Below are 18,218 nucleotides of genomic sequence, written 5' to 3'. Positions count from 1 at the left end.
ATTGAACCAGAACTGACCTCCGGCGACAATGATTTCGAAGTCAGGTTCGAAATTTAGGATTCTGGGCCTTGTCAGTTTTTTATGGGATTTGGAAAAATCGGGGCAGCGTAATCGAACATAGAGACATGCACGGTGGTCGGCGTTGAGCCAGCACTGGGGTTATAGGGAGGTGGAAGGTGTGGCCGGAGAACAAATCACTAGAATTAACGTGCAGATTCAACATTGACAAAGAACCTTCACCACTTTAAAGTTTTAGACGGAAAATGTAGTACAACCAAGGAGATGGTGGGGGTGGTTTGGATTTAATTGGACCCATCAGTTTTTAGTTAATAGTTCTATCGTTTTTTTCAAAGTTTTGTTATTTGTTCAGTTTAATGGGTGATTTAGAAAGGGTATAATTGCCATTAAAAGTAAATTTATATAAGTTGGGTATGTATGATATTTATAGTTTGGTTGGACGTATATGATATTTTTAATATTTCTAAGGATATATATGAAATTAATTCTTATTATTTTGAAATTAATTCATCAAAATTGATAACCTTGTCTATTTTTTAAAGTTATATCGATAATATTATGGTCTTTTCTATTTAATTATTATTATATTCAACTATTAGCATAAAGCATGTCATCTATAAATCACAAGTAAAGGATGTTGTAATCATACAATCAACCTACCAACTAAAATAACAACTAACAATTAAAGAGAAAGAACGTTATTAAAGAAAAATCATATCGTGACTTTAATTCAAAATGTGACAGTAAGCACATGTCTTGTTTTTCACAACAAATCAACTAGCATAATTACCCATGCTTCACAGCCCATGTCAGGAGTTGCAACGTAAGGGATGTATAACATGCTAAATGACTCAGAGTCATTGCTCCATCAGGTTGCTTGTTTCAAGCCACCACATTTGCCACTTGCTCATCATTATCATCTAAATAAAAACCGAACTCAATGTCACATTGTTTCGTTACAGAGTACAAATCATGATCATAATATTGCACAATGAGGTTACCTAATAATCTTTTCTGAACACATAATTACATGAGTTAGTTCAACTATTCAGGTGAGTTAAAATTGAACAACTCGGTGACTGAAAAACCAAAAACATCCAAAACTTTTTTTAAGTCTAAAAGTATTACGAATTAATCTTTAGAGCATTTTCAGTCCATTCATCATCTTCTCCACCATATTTAAATTAAAAATTTTTTACTAAAAACTAACTCGATCTCATCCACCATTTATATACCCTAACCTTAAATTTTAAATTTTGGTGCATATATTATAAAAAGCTACTATTCATCAATGTTTAAATTATTGCGAACGTATAAAAACGAGAAATATAATAAAATAATTGTTTGTGAGTTTGATAAAGATAAAAATAATGGATAGGTTGTAGGAGATTTTTAAAAATAAGTATTAAATTTTAAAAAAAGTATGAATTTAAGTTAAATTATAAGGTAAAAAATGACGAATGGAATGTATATGCTATTACATGATATCGAGAACCAATCTTATATTTAAAACTGAAACCAAATGGAACCCAATAGAGATATAACATTTGAAACAAAACTAACATTTCAAAATTCAAAATCATATCATTAATTGCATATCACAGTCCATAATATTTAACAAACTATTAGCTTAAACAAAACACACCCAATAACACACTCATCATCACTGAAAGCCACATAAATACTGAACTCAATAACAAAACATGGTGGGGTTGTCATGGCTGCAACTGGTTGCTTGTTTCAAGCCACCTTAGAGTCATGACTAAGCTAAAACAGTTACACGTATTAAAAGATCACTTAATGTTATCCAACCGAAATAATAATAAAAACAAATAAAAAGTGCATAATGAAAAAAATAAAAAAAGATAATGGAACGATTGAATTGAAAAGAAAAAAAAATGAATCCGATATGTTGGTTACAAATAAAAGGAAAATACAAAACAAACAGGACCAACATGTTTCGGTAAAAGGTTTGACTTCCATGAACACTCTTTTAGATAAAAGCCCCATAAAATGGATTCAAGAATAATTGGGAAAACTGAGGTTTTAAGATATCAAGCTCAATGCAATATGTCCAAATTCCATAAGCATACATCTTGTGACACTTTTGTAGTGAAAAAAATTGACAATATGTATTATATTTTGTTATCCCTCTCTGTATCTTTCAATGCAGGTTGTGTTTAAGCCCTTTAAGGTCTAATTTTTCCCTGATGTTTATGAAAATATATAATCATTCCTTGTTTCAAATGTTAACTCCATTTTTTAATGGAATAATAATAAGTCACAATCTAACCAATGCCCACATTAACCATTGACATTGAAAGGTAAGGTACATCTGCACATTCATTATTATTCATAGCTCATACCTCATCTATGTATGTAAATCAAATCGTGTTGCAGCAAAATTCATCAAGAAAACAAAAACACAATGCATTCTATGTCTGATTTAGGCTCCCATAACTTCTAACATGAAATACATGAATCCAAATGCATAAATCCAAAAAGACATATCATCATGCTCATTACTCTGGTCTGATGTAGGCGGCTTAGCAGGGGTTTCTGCGGATGCATTGTTGTCAGCAGGTGGTCTAGGCATGGTGATCGTTGACGGTGGAGGTGGATGAAATAGGGGCACGTGTGGCGGAGGAGGCAGGTGCTGCGCATCAGAACCTGCAATATCAACCCATCTTTTATGTTAACAAGATCAACACATTTAGCAAATGCATAATATTATATTGCACACTTGAATTCAACTATACCGGAAATAGGAGGCCTTCTAGGGGTGGCTATCATAGGTGGCAGAGTTGGTGAATCTACATTTGGAAAACAGTAACAGCTTCAAATACTTGGCACTTTCAAAGTCACAAATTGCATTTGAAATCCATACAAATTGTTCAAAAACCTTCATTAACTAAAAGTTATCATTCGATTCGAAGAGATACGCACCATGCTAGAAAAAAAACCGATACAGAAAACTAGTGAAACCATATCCTTACCATAATGACTTTTCAGTTCGATACTGATCAATATCGGCGCCATTAAAAATACCGAAAACACGTTGGCACTTTCAAAGTCACAAATTGTATTCAAAATCCATACAAATTGTTAACTTAACTAAAAGCTATCATTTGAAGATAGGCACCGTACCAGAAAATTACCGATTCCGCAAAACGAGTGAAACCATATGATAACCATACCGATTTTTTCGGTTCGATACCGATCATTTTCGGTACCATTAGAAATACCAAAAAGTTCTGAAACCGAAAACATGAAAATCGAGTACTGCAGTATCGGTACCAATAGAAAGACCGAAAAGTTCCGTAACCGAAAACATGAAAAACGAGTACCGGTAGTATCTGCACTATTAAAAACACGGAAAACATGAAAATCAAGTAACGGTATCAGTAAAAATTACGAAGCGAGCCGAGCTCATTTGCATCCCTAGGGAAAACAGGAAAGGTGAGTACATAGCGGTAGGGATGCATGTTAGATCAGAGATTCGTGTATGATTATGTATTCCTAACATGTATAAGAATACAAAATCCCTAAATTATTCATTCCAACTTCCGAAACCCTAGGTCAAAATTCACACAATCTAGCTAAATTCAACGTCAACAATGAACATGATGAGAAACGGAGTCGTAAAGGCGAACCTGAACAGAGCGATTGAAGAGAGGAGTTATTAGTAGCAGTATCAGTGGTGTTATTGAGAGAACAGAGAGTTGACAAGGAGAGCAGTTTGGTGACGTTGAGCGGGAAACCGAGGAGGCTGTTCTGAGGGACAAGGTAGCAGAGGCATTCTGCGTCGTCGGAGTCAAAGGCTCCGTTGAATATGTCGCAGCATTGAGGTGAAGGCTCGTCGGCGAGGTCATTCGGCGGGGCGGATATGTACGGAAGGCACGGCGAGAACGAGATCACGGAGTCCGCGCAGCCTCCTGCCGGTTGTTGCGCGGCGGTGGATACGACGGTGAGGATTAACAACAACAAGAAATGGTGAAGTGCAGTGTTGGTGTTCATGGCGGTTAGTTATTTCTGTTACAATCAGTTTGATTGGATTGAATGCTCATACTGACTGGCTACGTGTAGTGGAGATAAAATAGGGTGTTTTGTGCAATATGGATTTTGATATAATTTCTAATTATGGGAATCCCTGTTGTTGGAGTATCATAAGTTCATAAATGCAGGGAATCTCTAAAAGAATGATTTTTTAAACATCCCAAACCCCGTCCCCCCTTTGCGAGTTTACATTTGGTGCTTAAAGCTTGTTGTAGGGTGTTGCAAGTTAACTACTTTGAAAGAAAAAAACAAGAAATTAAACAATCCACCTACAAACAAAATGGCCATCCTAAACCACCTAAAAGTACAAAAAAGAAATTCAGGATAAAGTGGTGTGAGTTTTCAAAGATTTTTTTTATTTTTTTATTACTATTTTCAATTTATAGACTTAATTTGATTTTATGTAAAACTAGTGATTTAACCGGCGCATTACGTGTAACAACTCGGGTTTTTTCGTTTAAATTATAAATGTCTAATACCCGACCCGTTTTCGTTTTTAGTAAATTAATCGATAAAATATTATATATATATATATATATATATATATATATATGTGTGTGTGTGTGTGTGTGTGTAATCATAACTTTGGATTAAATACAATTCACACCCTAAACTCTAGTTTTAACCTATTGTGAATCCATCCCTAAAGTTCAGGGCCCTACTAATGGTTAATTGTGTTATCGTGGCCCTACTAATGTCGTTTTTAATTACGTTTTGGCCGTCGCTATTGGATCAGAGTTCATCATCAATTAACATCTCTACAGGTAATAATTATATACAACAAATTCGTTTTTGATCCAGCAACATTAACCCTAAGATTAATTAAACATATATATAGCAGATTATCAAATTTAGCTTGTTAGGGTTCTTCCTGATTTAGGGGTTTAATCAGTTTATGGATAAAACGAATCATTTCCAGATCTTAACAAACAAACACCCAGCTCAGCTGGTGGTGTGTGTTAAAGCTTGGAGCTGCTGGCCACCCGGGTTCGAGTCTCAGCATCCAACTTTTTGGTCTTTTATTTTTTTAAAAGTATTTCAATGATTTAAATGGTTATGTAATTAATCTATATGTGATATTAAATATAAAAATAAACGTTATTAAACCGACACCCTTAAGTTTACGTTTCCTCGTCATTGAACATGTTTACAAACTTATTATCTTTATCTTTATATATATATATATATATATATATATATATATATATAGGATTGGGTTAATTTCAGAAAGTTTTTTAGTGCGAGAAGTGATTATAACCTATTTTTTTCTTTAATATTATATTTATTTTATTTAGAAGGGTATAGTTGTAATCTCTACACATTTATGCATTTAGTAACTAATAAATGGAGAAGTTTCAAATAATATTCTTGTTTTAGTTTTTTTTTAAACATTTGCATAAGTTACCATGATCCACCCTAGTTCTGAATCCCTAATTTTAAGCACCTCCGTCAACACCCTTTTCACTATTCCTGATTTCTTGGAATGCCATCACAAATAATATCTACTACAATTCGTGTATTGAATCGAAAATTGGGGCATTTGACTTTTGCAACACCAACCCTAATTATCTCAGCATGACGATTAATCGAATCAAACTCACCAATGGGGTATTGATATTCACCTAGTAATCCTTATCACCTTTAAATTTTTCGTTGTTTGATTACAGCAATTTGTATATTATTTGCATTACCTTTATGTTGATTATTATATTGTATTATCAATTGTTATTCCATTGATCTCTATTGAAGTCCTGATTGTTAAGTAGTAGAGTATGTGATAGATTTATCTTTATTTGTTAATTAAAAGATCAAATTTAATAACTTCTAGATGTATAGCTGTAAAATACAACCATCAGAAGGAGCTCTTTATTTTAATTTCATTATAAACTCTTGATTTTCCTTAACTTATCAACCTCAACCCTTTTTTTTATCATATTTTTCACCAAACAGGTAACGATTATCGTCTGATTATTTCATCACTTTAACTTGATGATCACTCAGGTTTTTTTTGTTCATATTGATATCTAAATAGGTGCAACGGATAATCACTCCACTACAACTAATACCCATACAAAACTTTTCAATTGTGTTTATTTTGTTATTTATGCATTTTATATGTATGTAACTGAAACGTCACATGTATTATAAATTACATATACATTTTATACAATTATTATGATCTTTGTGTGTACTTAATACTGGTACACTGCGCTCTTTAATTCAGTCCCACGCAGCCATCAGTAACTTGTCAGGTATTGTTTATAACACTTGTTTATGTAGTAAATGATTTTATAAAGTACACTTTATATTTTATAATCTTGTGTAGTAATTAAGCTGTTTTGTACATAATATTGTGCCCACCAGATCCAACTCACGTTTATATTTATTTTGTAGTTAGCTTTCAATTTACAGCTAAAGGAGGAGCTGAAGCCTAATAAAAACAACAAGATCGTGTTCATAAACTAGTCTGGAACGTATTCATAAAATCATTGACATTTAAGTAAAGATGGTAGGAGTTGATTAAAGAACAAATGGTTAAATGACATATTTGCAATTAAGGAGAACTGGGTTTCTTCTTACTTTAGAGACTTGCCTATGTGTTGTTTGATGAAAACAACATCGAGATGCGAGAGTTCGAATTGACAGTTCAAAGTACATTGTAGCCCGGGAAACACTCTTGTTCAATTCATGAATTGTTACGAAAAAGCATACAATGCTCACACAAGTGTTTGATTATAGTTCGGATTACTAAATTTGTATTAAGTGTTCTAAATTATTTATCTCATTAATTAAGTTGTGTTTCTTTGTTTTTGTATTCTATGATGGTTTTCATAATATAATCATCCATTTGTTCCTGTTAACTCATTTGCCACATAATTCTTTAATTTTATGTTTTTATACCAATTGGTTGTTAATGGTAAACTATTTTATGTATCATGAATAAGCACTACATATCATACATGACAATATAATATGTTTTACCTGCACATTCCGTGGATACGAGCCTGCATGTTTTAACATATGTTCATCATAATCCTTCAAATATACTTTTATACAACCAAAAGTTATATCATCTGAACTACTAAGCTTGGCCAGCCTCTTTATGTGAAGGTATCCGTATATGTATGTACATAGGTATGTCGTACGGTGTAGGTATGTATGAATATAGGTATGTGGTATGTGTAGGTATGTATGCAGACCAACTGCTTGTATTTATGTGAATATATGCATATATGTATCTACATAGGTACGTATTGTGTAGGTATGTATGAATATAGGTTTTTAGGTATGTATGCAGGTATGTGTAGGTACGTAGGTATGTACGTGTATGTATGTATGTATGTATGCAGGTGTGTACGTGTCGGTACGTAGGTATGTACATGTATGTATGTATGTATGCAGATATGTGTATGTACATGTAGGTACGTGTGTGTATGTAGTAGGTATGTGTGTAGGTATTACGTAGGTACGGGTGTGTATGTAGGTATGTGTGTAGGTATGTAGGTACAGGTTTGTGTATGTATCTATGCATCTAGGTAGGTATGCACGCATGTATTGAGGTATGTTTGTATGAATGTAGGTATGTATGCACTTACGAAGGTATGTATGTTCGTATGTGTGTTTGTAGGGTGGGGTGTATGCATGTATTATGTGTATGTGTATGAATGTATTTATGTTTGATATAAATGTTTTAGGTGATGAACAAATTATAATAAATTCTATTGATGATGAAAAAATTTAGAGTCGTACCGAACTCAAAAAGACAAGTTTCCAATGTAAACCAACTTTAATGCACAAGACTTTTCCCAAGAAGTTACTGTGATACATACGTGAAACTTTATTTTATTTCACAACTATATAGTGGTACCAAATGTCAAGATTTTATGACTAGCATCAAACATTTTTTAACTTTCTTTTAATTCACAACTATATCACTTCCTTTTTAACATATATACATTTTACCTAATTTCAATTATATTTTGGAAAGCACATGCAGGTACCCATTACCAGTAATGTAAGCCTGTAAGGATATAATAAGCAACATCAAAATAATAAAATTGTGAACATAGTAAACATGTACATTATTATCTGTAAAATAAGCCTATAACAAACTGGATAAAAAAATACAATTAGCAACATTAAAAATGTAAGGCCCCGTTATCGGTACCTCACATTTAGACGTTGGATTTACTAATGAACACAGTTCTAAATATCAGAGTTAATAAAAACATTCGCTGAATATTAAAACATTCATAAAACATTACATATAAATCCATAACTTTGTCATATTAAAACATAATGTCTTTCAAAATCAAATATTAATTCTAAACGTCTAAATCTTCAGATGCCAGACTCTTTATTCTTCTGCCACGTGCCCCTGCTCAAGTTGTCTCATTCTACTCACCTGCGTGCATCCTAAAAGTCAGCTACGCTGAGTGAGTTCTAGTTAATCATACAACATATGTCACACCCCGATCGTGATGGCGGAATAATCGAGGCGCGGCGACTAAGTCGTGATTGTTGAGCACAATAGTTTAAAAGTCTAAATGCATAAACATAACCAAAATGTCAAATATTACACCATCCAGGTAACATGAAACAAATTGTTTTAATACAAATATCAAGTTTCCAAATAACTCCTAGACTAGCCTTCATCTCTCTAAGGCCTCTAAACTTGCTAGGGATTTCTTGCTGCATTATTTCCTGAAAACATGTAACAAACTGTCAACTACTTAAAGTAGATGAGTGAATTCATAGGTTTAAAGAAAAAGAGTTTATACACAAACATACTAGTATAGGTTGTAGGGGTTTATATATAGGGTGTACCTGCGGCTAACCCACCACTCCTACAACTTATACTACTATGTTTGGATATAATACCCGGTTTTAAGATGGTTTGTAAGAAAAGGGTCTCTTGGTTTTCCCAAAGAGGTTTTTGTAGTAAGTAAAACATGAAATGTTCTCCTGGACTCTCAGCGGGCTTATTATTCTCCCATTAGAGTCGTTTGTGATAAGATTACTCAAAGATTTGTGGTCTCCCAACGGTACATGTAGCACATAGCAGTTAAGCATAAATAAGGACATATAGATTTGAGCATGCTAAGTTTACTAGATAAACCAACACCAAGATCCCACTGTTTACTAGTATCCAAGATGATGGTGAATAAATGATGATGATGATGAATGATGATGGAACTCAATGATCACACAAGACTTGATTGACCCCACGCAAGACTTAAACCAAGACTACCTCGTTCTTGTCATCCAGGACTCAGCTAGGTTCCACCGAGAGTAGGATAGACTCCCCAAAGAATCCTGGGTTCCCTTGGTCCCTACCGAGACTAGTATAGGTCCTCAAGAGTTATGGATTTCACCGAGACTAGTATGAAATCCCATGAGTTACGAGTGCCACCGAGAATAGAATGCCACTCATGGTCGCGAGTTCTACCGAGAGTAGAATAGACTCTCGCGTCCAATTCAACTCATGATGCTTTGATCTCTAGATTTCCATGCTGACACAATGACTATGATGATATGAATATGATTCCCATTCCCATGATGTCAATGTTCATAGAATTTCCCATACTCATTGATTTCCAATGTTCTTAGATCTCCATAAGTTGATGGGTTTTCCCATGTTCATAGATTTCCAAAGTTTATAGATTCTTAAAGAGCTTGTGGATTTCCGCACGTGTGTAGAAATCCAAAAGTTTATAGTTTAAAGAGTGTTTGCATAAATGCATAAATGATTTTATCCAAGCGTGTAAAGTTACCATGTTTCCACCCCATAGTTTTGAAAAGCTTAAATAGGGGCTATGAACTCACCTTGATCTCGGGTTAGGATGGTGCTACAATAGATCTCCTTAGCCTAGAGTTGAACATAAATATAAGGTTAACAACGTGCTATAAGTCTAAGAAAACGAGCTTACGCGGCCTCGAGCAAAAACTGGGTTTTAAAGACGAAACAGCTTGGTTCTGGCTTGATTCGATCGAATAGGAACACGTTCGATCGAATAGACACACATTCGATCGAATCTGTGGCACACTCGATCGAACTAGAAACACATTTGGTCGAACCAGTTGGAAAAACTCGTTCGGTCGAACATGGAACTTGTCCGATCGAATAGACACTCGTTCGATCGAATACGAAACTCATTCGGTCGAATGAGTTGGAGACCATTCGGTTGCTTTCCTATTCGATCGACTGAACTGATTCGATCGACTGGACTGATTCGATCGACTGGTTCGATCGAATGAGTCTGATTCGACTCCTTCAAGCTGGGCGACGGAGAAACCTACGGGTTTTTCAGATTTTCCAGATTTTTGACCCAAAATCGAAGTTTTTGACATGGAAATGCTCGGGATTGAAAGGGCTATCGATTCCTAGTGATTTTAAACACAAAAGCCTGCATTTTGACACCAAAACAAGACGGTTTTTGACCCGAAAACTCTAGAAACGAAAATGGGTGTTTTTGCTCGATTTGAGGCCGAAAATGGTTATGAAAATGGATGATTTTCAAGAAGATCTTACCAAGAATAACAACAAACAGATTTGTGGACTCGGATTTGAAGTTTGAAGACTTTCTCTCTCTAGTTTCTCTCTCTAGAATGAGAGTGTTTGGGTGGGAAGTGTTGGTGGAAATGAAAGAGATGGTGTAAGAATACTTGATTTTCCGCTTAAATACTCGGGTGACTCGGGTTCGGGTTTAGGCTACCGACGGGTCAAGACTAGTCGAGTTCATAAGTTTTTAAACAAACTAAAACTTTTTCAGCAAAACTTTTATAAAACCAGTTTCCGAATAATTATTTGAAATCTTTTTAAATAAGAACATTTAATTTTTTGAAAGCATAAAAATTAATATTTTTCAGGCGTAAATGTCGTTTTATAAAATAAACATTTTAAATGATAAAAGCAGATTTTTCCAATGATATGGGTTCCGAACTTATCGTCCAGAATCCCAAAGTCTATAGTTTCCGATGATTTCACGATCCTAGTTTACCAATCGAATTTCAGGGCGTTACATTCTCCCCAATTTAGAGGAATTTCGTCCCGAAATTTAGAACTTAGTATAGTTGATGCAATGATGTTTTAGATCAAATGATCCCATGATGACCACTATGCGCCACTACCCCTAATTTTCGTCTTGGATACCACCCAAATCAAGTTGAAGGGGTTTATATATAGGGTGTACCAGCGGCTAACCCACCACTCCCTCAACTCCACTTGGGTGTTTCTTTCGACTCCTATTAGTTCAATGACACACAGGACGACACACTATTTTCCACTACAAGGCATCACCTTCAAGCTTTACATCAGACATATTCATTTCGGATTGAAGGGGTTTATATATAGGGTGTACCAGCGGCTAACCCACCACTTCTTCAATCCCCAATGAATAATTCCCTCAATAACTCTTGAATTTAACGCCTCACAGCTGCCACGCTAACTATGAGTCCCTAATTCCAAGTCTCGCTTCAGACATAATCAACTTGTGCCGAAGGGGTTTATGTATAGGGTGTACCAGCGGCTAACCCACCACTCCTTCAACATTCATTGATTAATTCCCTACACGAAGCTTGAGTTCATGACTCATAGTTACACAATAGCATATTGTTTATACACGTATACACCTGTGAACTTGATGTAATTATATTCCGGACTATAATTACGAGTTCACCTTGTATCAATGTATAAACTCCATTGTGTGCGGCTAGAAAAATCGACACGACACCACACACACACACACAACCATGCTTCATGAATGCTAGAATGATGACAAATTTTGGCTCAATGATACATAGTTTACCCCAATGTTTACATGATTAAGTATGCACAACTTGTGTTTTCCAGCACGAGTCATGGGTAGCCAAACTTGGTGTTATGCAAATAAGAGAATATTTATAAGCAAATAGGAACAACATGATACTTCATTGATTGATATTGGTCCCTGATTACATGATTACGATTACATAGACTCCAAGATTTCTAGAATTACAAAGATGATGACTATGCGAACAGATGAGGGTATTCCTCCTTCATCTTAACCTCTCGCTCCCATGTGAACTCGGGTCCACGATGGTTGTTCCAACGTACCTTGACTATGGGTATCCGGCTTCGCTTAGTCCTTTTGACTTCTCGATCTAGGATCTCGACAGGTTCCTCAACAAAGTGTAGTTTGTCGTCGATGCGAACCGTGACGATCGGGATTTGAGCGGTCTCGTCAACGAGGCACTTTTTGAGTTGCGACACATGAAAAACGTTGTGAACACGGCTGAGTTCTGGAGGCAATTCCAAGCGATAGGCTACGGGTCCGACCTTTTCGATGATCTTGAAAGGTCCTACGTACCTTGGAGCAAGCTTTCCCTTTTTCCCGAAGCGAACAATGCCCTTCCAGGGGGAAACTTTGAGCATTACGTGATCGCCTATTTGGAACTCCAGAGGTTTGCGGCGTTTGTCAGCGTAATACTTGTGTCGACAGCGGGCGTCCTTAAGTCTTTGCTGGATGATGGCGATACTGTCAGTGGTTTCTTGTATCAGTTCCGGGCCGAGGATTTGAGAATCTCCGGTCTCGGACCAACACAGTGGAGAACGACATTTCCTGCCATAGAGTGCCTCGAATGGTGCGCATTTGATGGTAGCATGATAGCTGTTATTATATGAGAACTCTGCAAGAGGAAGGTGAGTCTCCCAGCTACTACCGAATTCAAGGATACAGGCTCTGAGCATATCCTCCAGGGTTTGTATGGTCCTTTCGCTCTGTCCGTCCGTTTCAGGATGATAGGCAGAGCTAAGTTTCACACTTGTCCCAAAGGCTTTCTGAAATGACTTCCAGAACCTTGACGCAAAAGAGGGGTCACGGTCAGACGTGATGCCCTTAGGCACACCGTGACGGGTTACGATCTCACGAATGTAAATCTGCGCCAGCTTCTCCGTAGTGTAGTCCTCGCGGACAGGGAGAAAGTGGGCAGACTTGGTCAAGTAATCCACGATAACCCAAATCGTGTCATAACCGCTGGGTGTCCGCGGGAGTTTGGTGATGAAGTCCATAGCGACTTCGTCCCACTTCCACTGCGGTATGATCGGTTGCTGTAGCAGGCCAGATGGTCTCTGATGTTCAGTCTTGATCCGCGAGCATGTTAGACATCTACCGACGTATAAAGCTATGTCTTTCTTCATACCCGGCCACCAGAAGTGAGACTTGAGATTCTGATACATTTTATCACTGCCTGGGTGAATAGAGTATCTGGATTTGTGCGCTTCGTTCAGGATGAGTTCTCGAAGTGGTTCAGAGTTTGGAATCCACATGCGATTTAAGTAGTAAAGTATACCATCAGACTTGGTTTCAAACTTCCGTTCGGCACCGCAAGATAGCATATTTTTGAGATCACCACCAGCAATCGCTTGCTTTTGAGCTTCAAGAACCATGGAGGGAAGATTGGACTGAATACGGATCGCATGCAACTGGGTCCTTTCCTTGCGACTTAACGCGTCAGCCACTACGTTAGCCTTTCCAGGGTGGTAGCGGATTTCGCAGTCATAGTCACTTAGGAGTTCAACCCATCGACGTTGTCGCATGTTTAGCTCCCTTTGATTGAGGATGTGTTGTAGGCTCTTGTGGTCGGTGAAGATGACACATTTCGTACCGTATAGGTAGTGTCTCCATATTTTTAAGGCAAAGACCACAGCACCCAATTCCAAGTCATGAGTGACATAATTCCTCTCATGACTCTTGAGTTGACGCGAGGCGTAAGCGATGACCTTACCGCGTTGCATTAAGACGCAGCCTAGACCTTGGCTCGAGGCGTCGCAATAAACAACAAAATCATCGTTACCCTCAGGAAGTGACAGGATTGGTGCATGACAGAGTTTATGTTTCAATGTTTGGAAAGCCTCTTCCTGCTCTTGGCTCCAAATGAACGGTTCCCCTTTTTGAGTTAACATTGTGAGAGGCAATACGATCTTTGAAAAGTTCGAGATGAATCGACGGTAGTACCCAGCTAAACCAAGAAATGAACGAATTTCGGTTGGCGTTGTAGGCGCTCCCCAATTTTTGATGGCTTCAATCTTGGCAGGGTCGACATGAATGCCTTCCTTGTTAATGATGTGACCTAAGAATTGAACTTCCCTTAGCCAGAATTCGCATTTGGAGAATTTGGCGTAGAGTTGCTCTTTCCTCAGCAGATCCAAGGTAAGCCTGAGATGAAGCTCATGGTCGGCTTTAGAGCGGGAATAAACGAGAATATCGTCAATGAAGACGATAACAAACTGGTCCAGGTATGGACGACAAACGCGATTCATGAGATCCATGAACACCGCAGGGGCATTCGTCAAACCAAAAGGCATGACTAGGAACTCGTAGTGTCCATAACGAGTTCTGAAAGCGGTTTTCGCGATGTCGTCCTCCATGACGCGTACTTGGTGATAACCTGAGCGTAGGTCGATCTTGGAAAAGTAAGTGGCTCCTTGCAGCTGGTCGAAAAGATCGTCAATCCTTGGTAATGGATACCGATTCTTGACCGTGAGTTTGTTAAGCTCACGATAGTCTATGCACATCCGGAAAGATCCGTCCTTCTTCTTGACGAAGAGGACTGGAGCTCCCCATGGAGATGAACTAGGGCGAATAAAACCCTTGTCTAGTAGTTCCTGTAGCTGGCTCGATAATTCCTGCATTTCTGACGGAGCCAAACGATACGGAGATTTTGCCACGGGGGTTGCACCGGGAACTAATTCGATGTGAAATTCGACTTGTCGGCTAGGAGGTAGTCCGGGTAAGTCTTTAGGAAAAACGTCTGGAAATTCACGCACAACGGGGACATCAGAGAGCTTCTTCCCCAAAGATTTCTTGATGGAGACATGAGCTAGGAAGGCGAGACACTTCTTTCGAAGGCATCGCCGAGCTTTAAAGCAGGAGATTAATTTCAGACATCTGCCTGATCTTTCTCCTTGAATAATTATGGACTCGCCAGAAGAACAAGGAACGCGAATGAGCTTCTCAGCACACACCACTTCCGCGTGGTTGATGGACAACCAATCCATCCCAACAATTACATCGAAACTTCCCAATTGCATAGGGATGAGGTCAATGTTAAGAGACGTCTGATCAAACGTAAGCGTGCAATTGCGAACGATTTTGTTCACTTGGGTAGATTCTCCGTTTGCCATTTCGACAGAGAAAGCGGGGTCTAAGACAGAGGTTCCTAGATTAAGCAATGGGACCAACTCGCTAGAAATAAAACTCCTATCTGCACCCGTGTCAAATAGAATAGAAACCCAGAGATTGTTGAGAATGAACGTACCAGTAATGACGTCAGGATTTTGGCGAGCTTCAGCAGCGCCAATAGTAAAGGCTCGGCCTCGGGCCGGAGGAAGATTTGCAAGACGAGGACACCTGCTCTTGAAGTGGTCCGTGGCTCCACACTCGAAACAGCCTCGAGTGTTGTTGGGTTGGGAACTGCTGCTCTGTATTGCCAGTTGATTACCTTGAAATCTGCAGCGTTCCGCTAGGTGCCCCAAACGTCCACAGTTCGTGCATTTCCAGCACGGGGTTCCGGCAGGGTGATGAAATTGGCAAGTGCCGCACTTGGGGTGAACCCCAGTGTACTCCCTCTTTGGCCTTCCAGAAGGGGTGGGAGCAGGAGCGACAGAGCTGATTGGGGTTGCGGGAGTAACCATCGCGTAACTGCTAGCCTTACGCTTTTTGATGCGGTTGATCTTTTTGGATGAGCCCTCAGCGGCCTTGCCCGTGTCCTTGGCTAGGACCCCAGTCTTAACCTGATCCTGGGTCAGTCGGGCAGCTAGTTCAATGGCCGCTTGTAGGGTTGATGGGTCAGCCCCGATAACGATTCCACGGACAGTGTCAGGTAGGCCATTGATGTAAAGCTCAATAGCCCGGGAGGGAGGGGTGACCAAGTGTGGTACGAGAAGGGAGAGCTCGTGAAAACGCTCCGTGTACCCTTGGTGATCAGCGCCCGTCATTCTGTGCACCCAAAACTCAGCTTCAAGTTTCTGCACCTCACTGCGAGGTACGAACTCGCGGGTAACCAAAGCTACAAATTCCGACCAGGTCATGGCCAAGGCAGCCTCACGCCCGCGGGTTCTTATCTCGTTGTTCCACCAGGTCAGCGCGCGTTTAGACAACATGCTTGCCGCGTGCGTGACTTTCAGTGTCTCAGGGCACGAGCTAATAACAAAGGCAGCCTCCATCTTTTCGATCCACTGGAGGAGACCAACGGCGCCTTCTGAACCGCTGAAGCTGGTGGGTTTGGTAGCCATGAAGTCCTTGTATGGCTTATTTGCTGGTTCGTTTGCGTTCTGAGCTGGAATTTGGTTGGCCCCAGAGGTTCCTTCTTGCCTCAGCCCCTGGCTGATGGCTGTTACCATGCCTGGTAACACAGCCGCGATCTGCTGGGCTATAAGGTTGGCTAGATCAGCGGAGTCCAAGGGGGCGGGTGCACGTCTGGGAGGCATTCTTGACAAAACGAAAACGAAAAAAAAAAAAACGAGTGTTAAATAGAATCAATGACACGCCAAAGATTAAGAATAGAGAACATAGATTATACCAAGAACACAGAATGACATGGCTCAAGAGATTAACAGTTAATATGCAACACATAAGCACGCAGCACGTATATAAGTGTAGACATGTGATTGTGATGCATGAGCTATCTAGAGTCAAGGATCCTAGGTTATAGTCTAGGTCGGTTTCCTAATTCCCTATAACCACTGGCTCTGATACCAATCTGTCACACCCCGATCGTGATGGCGGAATAATCGAGGCGCGGCGACTAAGTCGTGATTGTTGAGCACAATAGTTTAAAAGTCTAAATGCATAAACATAACCAAAATGTCAAATATTACACCATCCAGGTAACATGAAACAAATTGTTTTAATACAAATATCAAGTTTCCAAATAACTCCTAGACTAGCCTTCATCTCTCTAAGGCCTCTAAACTTGCTAGGGATTTCTTGCTGCATTATTTCCTGAAAACATGTAACAAACTGTCAACTACTTAAAGTAGATGAGTGAATTCATAGGTTTAAAGAAAAAGAGTTTATACACAAACATACTAGTATAGGTTGTAGGGGTTTATATATAGGGTGTACCTGCGGCTAACCCACCACTCCTACAACTTATACTACTATGTTTGGATATAATACCCGGTTTTAAGATGGTTTGTAAGAAAAGGGTCTCTTGGTTTTCCCAAAGAGGTTTTTGTAGTAAGTAAAACATGAAATGTTCTCCTGGACTCTCAGCGGGCTTATTATTCTCCCATTAGAGTCGTTTGTGATAAGATTACTCAAAGATTTGTGGTCTCCCAACGGTACATGTAGCACATAGCAGTTAAGCATAAATAAGGACATATAGATTTGAGCATGCTAAGTTTACTAGATAAACCAACACCAAGATCCCACTGTTTACTAGTATCCAAGATGATGGTGAATAAATGATGATGATGATGAATGATGATGGAACTCAATGATCACACAAGACTTGATTGACCCCACGCAAGACTTAAACCAAGACTACCTCGTTCTTGTCATCCAGGACTCAGCTAGGTTCCACCGAGAGTAGGATAGACTCCCCAAAGAATCCTGGGTTCCCTTGGTCCCTACCGAGACTAGTATAGGTCCTCAAGAGTTATGGATTTCACCGAGACTAGTATGAAATCCCATGAGTTACGAGTGCCACCGAGAATAGAATGCCACTCATGGTCGCGAGTTCTACCGAGAGTAGAATAGACTCTCGCGTCCAATTCAACTCATGATGCTTTGATCTCTAGATTTCCATGCTGACACAATGACTATGATGATATGAATATGATTCCCATTCCCATGATGTCAATGTTCATAGAATTTCCCATACTCATTGATTTCCAATGTTCTTAGATCTCCATAAGTTGATGGGTTTTCCCATGTTCATAGATTTCCAAAGTTTATAGATTCTTAAAGAGCTTGTGGATTTCCGCACGTGTGTAGAAATCCAAAAGTTTATAGTTTAAAGAGTGTTTGCATAAATGCATAAATGATTTTATCCAAGCGTGTAAAGTTACCATGTTTCCACCCCATAGTTTTGAAAAGCTTAAATAGGGGCTATGAACTCACCTTGATCTCGGGTTAGGATGGTGCTACAATAGATCTCCT

The 18,218-nt window shown here is 38.7% G+C and overlaps 1 protein-coding gene across 1 annotated transcript; it reads right to left on the bottom strand.

Moving 5' to 3' along the window:
• Window positions 1–2,366: 2,366 nt before the first annotated feature.
• Window positions 2,367–4,035, bottom strand: LOC143598304 (uncharacterized). The gene is made up of 3 exons (XM_077076551.1): window positions 3,672–4,035; window positions 2,778–2,831; window positions 2,367–2,688 (listed from the first exon to the last, which is right to left on the bottom strand). The coding sequence occupies exons 1-3, from the start codon at window positions 4,033–4,035 to the stop codon at window positions 2,465–2,467; spliced, it is 642 nt and encodes a 213-aa protein (XP_076932666.1). The 3' UTR covers window positions 2,367–2,464.
• Between the last annotated feature and the right edge of the window lie 14,183 nt (window positions 4,036–18,218).

This window comes from Bidens hawaiensis, unplaced genomic scaffold (genome assembly GCF_021521415.1).
Source record: "Bidens hawaiensis isolate Kalapana, Puna unplaced genomic scaffold, B.hawaiensis_p1.1 tig00049930_1, whole genome shotgun sequence".
Taxonomy (NCBI): domain Eukaryota; kingdom Viridiplantae; phylum Streptophyta; class Magnoliopsida; order Asterales; family Asteraceae; genus Bidens; species Bidens hawaiensis.
This window is presented reverse-complemented; position numbering and strand designations above follow the sequence as displayed.